The following is a 4,799-nucleotide window of genomic DNA, read 5'->3' on the forward strand; positions in this document are numbered from 1 at the left end:
TGTTTATCGACCCTACAAAGATAAAACGTTGATCCCGGTGAGATTTGAACTCAGAGAGTGGAGAATGACCGTAACTAAGTGATCGTCACTCTACGTTTCTGCCAACTTCCTCGGTTTCACAGAGATTTCCTAGTCTATAGTTCATTGCTTAACAAGAGTTAAAGAGGGCGCCTTTAAGTGGTTGCACGACGAGCTGGAAATAGCGGTCAAATTACCTTCAAATCACATCCTACTGTATTAAAAAAATAAAATAAAGAAAAAGTGGGACAGTCGATAACATACTCCGAGGGTAAGACTGTACTTGAAAAAAAAAAAAAAAAAGGCTGTGTGCCCACAACTAGGGCCATTTTAACAGAATGATAGCCGCTCCCCATCTCCGGCAAAGTAAAGTACGGAGGCCCCCTACATACACAACAACATAAACAAATTAGCATTGAACCCCTAACCCCGTGGACACCCGCGGGCAATTGCTTAAAGTCGGCACTGGTTATTGGTAGAATGAATAATAAATCTCTGGTTATAGGAAAGCCATAATATCGACGGTTCGATCAGAGATGATACGGACCAAACAACTTAATCACTTTTACACATGAAAAGCACTTGTTTGTCATCCTTGTAAATACATTTCAGGTTATTTGACAATTTAATAGAGATTAATTAATTACTTATCATACTTCAGCGGCTTTATCTCACCCAGTGAGATAAAGACGGGTGGGGTAGTGTAATTTCTTGTCTGTATTTCTGCTGGTACACACAAATGACATCTATTGGCGTGTGAAAATGTTTTTGTATAAAACAACTGAAAACATTTAATACTAATTTAATGTGTGTAGATATTTTGTATTGAATAGTATACGTAAGACACCAACTGATCGTGTGTAGTTGTTTTATATATAAAACAACACACATAAAACGAGTGTTTCGGCAGCAAAAAGTAGAGAACAATTCAACGGTGGGAAAGTTGTGAAAAATATAAAAAGAGTATGTGCGAATAACTATACTATGTTGGAATACACACACACATACATGCATGTTTTATGGGTAAGACTTGTGTGTGCAATACATACACACACACACACACACACACACACATATCTATCTATATATATATATAATAATACAAGGAATATATATACATGTATACACACATATATGTATATATATATATATATATATATATACACACATCCACAGATATGCAGAAAGATAGATAGTTAGATAGACAAACAGACTGATATGCTAGTGTATAGAAAAAATATACGGAACTCTTATTAGCAATTGCCTTGTTTTAATACCATAAAGGCTTAACGCGGATTTTCCAAGGTTGTCGATATTGTTTGGGCAATGTTGTATTGGTTTCACATCTTTCTTTGGGCAATTAGCGATGCACGTGAGTGAAATGAAGCAATTACAAACAGATATCGAAACCGGTTCGTTGCAAGTAGTTCGCTCACCGCCGCATCCCCCCCCCATCTGTCACAATGTTGTTGATAGTAGCAGGATTGCTTTACTATACACAAATGTCAATAATTTCTTTCTCCTCGCGTGCACGCACTCACACACATACATATATGGGCACACACACGCAATTATGTACATATATTCACGCTGAGATAGATAGATATAGATAGATAAACAGACAGACAATCAGATAGATAGATAGATAGATATGCATACAGATTACACACACAATCACATAGAAACGTGCACACACAATTACAAGCACATACATGTACACACACTCATACATGCATACCCAATCACACATACATATACAGAGGTATATATGTAGTCACACAAACACATTGAATTACACACAGAGGTACATATGTACGCAGCCACACACACACAAACAGAAGTACGTATGTACACACTCCTTCTCTCTCTCTCTCTCTCTCTCTCTCACACACACACACACATAAGCAGATGTACACACGTACACGTTCACACACACACATTCTGTCATACATACACGTAAACACAAAGCTACGTATGTACACACGCGCGCGGCTAAATCTTGGTTATCAACAAACAATGTAAAGGAAGAAGTGAATCTGGCAAACAGCAAATATGAGAATTTGGAACCACAACACGTAGATACTGTGGTATTGATATTATAATATATGATAATATATAAATATATATATATCTATTGCATTTGTCATTGATCCTGTTTTTGTTGTCGTTGTTGTTAATCTCAACATAGTTTTAATAAGGTTACTTTGATTTATATAATAAAATATTAAAACGATTAACTTACTAGATTGAGCATATCCAGTAACTGTTTTGGACTTTCAACACAACACTGCTCCCCTTTAGGGTCATCTTTCCTTGTAAGCTTGTCCAAAAATCGGTCTTCTTCGATACTGGGACCAAGTCTCAGGTTGTCACATGGAACACATAATTCCTCATTTTCGCGATTTAACATTTTAGAAATTGTTTCTCCGACCTTCGGTGCATGAGAATGGTTCTTAAGTTCATTATTGAAGTTTACGAATAGTACAGCTATAACAATAATTAGTACCACAATGCCAACTAAAACCGAGACGAAAAGTGCACGAACCTTATTATTTAGCACCTTCAGTTCTTCCATAATCGTATCCATTTGTTGCTTATGTTCAACATTCGAAGGTTGCCCCTTCTGAAGAGGGGCAAACTCGGGTAAGTTCGACATCATTTTATTTTTTATATTACACCTCTTTCACGCAACTTTTTCTCTCACTCTTTCAATTATTTTCTTAATTCTTTATTTATTATATCAACCGTGCTGGCGAGTTTCACTGTGTCGACCCTTCGTTTCAGCCTATGAGATCCCAGTTGGTAGCCACCAGGTTGTTTATGCTTAAAAATGTTTTATCTCAAATTTAAAAAATATATATATATGTAATTTTCGATAGTTCCTTGGAACTCATAAACTCGTATTCAACAGATATATTTATCTACATACATGTAAATACATACACACATTCATACAAAACACAAGTATAAACACACAAATCTGCACTTGGAATCGGTGTGCTTTTTCTCCCGCTTAACACGATGGTATCGGTTCCACTCCTATTTATAAACTCCGTGCGGGTTTTGTCAGTTATGACTTAAAATAACCTGTAATTCCTCACGTCAAGAAGGTATTCCCTGCGCTACGGTTGGAGTAGTCAAAATCCAAGTTCGCTTTGCTTAAAGTCCCGAATTTCAGTGAGTTCTAATCGTTGGTTACCTCTGAAAAAAAAAAAAAAAAGAACGACCAATGTTGCTACGCTGCCGTGTGATTTAACTTGCTTACTCTTCAATATTCTTTACAATATCTTCAAACATAGAAAAGACACTTTATCTATATAGTAGTTCTTTACAGAATTGGTTGTGGATTTTCGCATGAAATACTTCTGTAATGGCTGACTATGAAGCGAATTTGGTACCAAGTTCGATTTGAAACAATATGAATGAAAGAAAGTAACAGCTGATATTTCCTTACGCACACACCACAACAAGTGGGATAATAAAATTGCATATAAATGTCGTTCGCCGGTTAAAAAAGACTGCTCTCAACAGATATTTTTAGTTTAAACACAATGAGGCATTTGTAAATAAAAAATATTGATGTTTAAATATATATGTACATATGTATGTGTATATATTATATATAAATGCAATCTAGACAAAGTGAAAATAAGCGAACTCAGATGCACGCTTGCAGTCAACACAACGAAGAAAGTTCGCTCTCGAAGTAGAAGAATATAAATAAATATCAATATTTAACGGCTGCAGAAGCTAAAATCCGTCTGGTCCGATGAGATGTGTGTATAAAAAACATAAGTTAAGCGTCAAAAGAAATGGACAAATGCCGCTGGTTTCCTCGACCTGTGTATACGGAGGGTCATGCTATCTACAGAACAGGCGACCCGCACAGCACGGGAACTACTAAACGAAACCTGACCTTCCTCACATACACAAACTATGACGTCGCATCGTATAGCCAATGGCGTGTCTCAGATGATCAGAGCACTTACATACTTACTTGCAGACATACATTCGTACGCTGGAGTGTGTGCGGAGACTTAATAAAGCACAGATAAAATACCTATAACTTATTACAAGAATACCAAATATATTTGAGCAGAACAGAGAGCAAGGTATCTCGTGGGAGCAATTTCATGTGTGGTGTGATAGTGAAATTATAGAAACAATAATAAAAATAAAAGGGAAAAAGTCTGTAATAAAATTATCTCTGTGTATCTGTCTTACTAGCAAATCGCAATCTCTCTGGAAAAAGCGGTTTTCCGATAATAACAATATAATTAACGATTTTTTTTTTCTTCTCGGCAAATGCATTCAAACTAGTCAGCTCAAATCTACATATAATTACAAAAAAAAAAAAGAAGAAAGAAATTATATATATGGGTCAGATATATGCAATACATGAAAGAGCTTTCCAGTTCTTTCTAAGAAAAAAAAAACTTTTTTTTTGTATTTTTACAGCGATTTTTACTTTTTCTATATTTCTTATATTGTTAAGTTCAATTTCGTGTTTTAAATATATTGCCTAGTTTTTCTGTTTTTGTGATCAGCTTCAAGAAACTTGTTCCCTTTGAAAATATCGTATACATATACACTCAAACACATACATACGCGCATATATGCATACTTGTATGTATGTCTGAAGGCGTATATATACACACACATCTATACACACACACACACATATATAATTATATATTATATATATACATATATATTATATATACATAGACATACATATATGTATGTGTGTGTATCTATGTATATATACATATATATATATA

The 4,799-nt window shown here is 35.0% G+C and overlaps 1 protein-coding gene across 1 annotated transcript in view; it reads right to left on the reverse strand.

The window, feature by feature from the left end:
* Positions 1–3,957, reverse strand: part of LOC106873185 (tumor necrosis factor ligand superfamily member 10) — a 308,610-nt gene extending 304,653 nt beyond the window's left edge. The window contains exon 1 of the mRNA XM_014920423.2: positions 2,261–3,957. Within this exon, the coding sequence (XP_014775909.1) occupies positions 2,261–2,677 (417 nt within the window). The 5' untranslated portion in view covers positions 2,678–3,957. The remainder of the gene's footprint in view (positions 1–2,260) is intronic.
* Positions 3,958–4,799: the final 842 nt, after the last annotated feature.

The sequence above is a fragment of the Octopus bimaculoides genome, chromosome 3 (genome assembly GCF_001194135.2).
Source record: "Octopus bimaculoides isolate UCB-OBI-ISO-001 chromosome 3, ASM119413v2, whole genome shotgun sequence".
Classification (NCBI taxonomy): domain Eukaryota; kingdom Metazoa; phylum Mollusca; class Cephalopoda; order Octopoda; family Octopodidae; genus Octopus; species Octopus bimaculoides.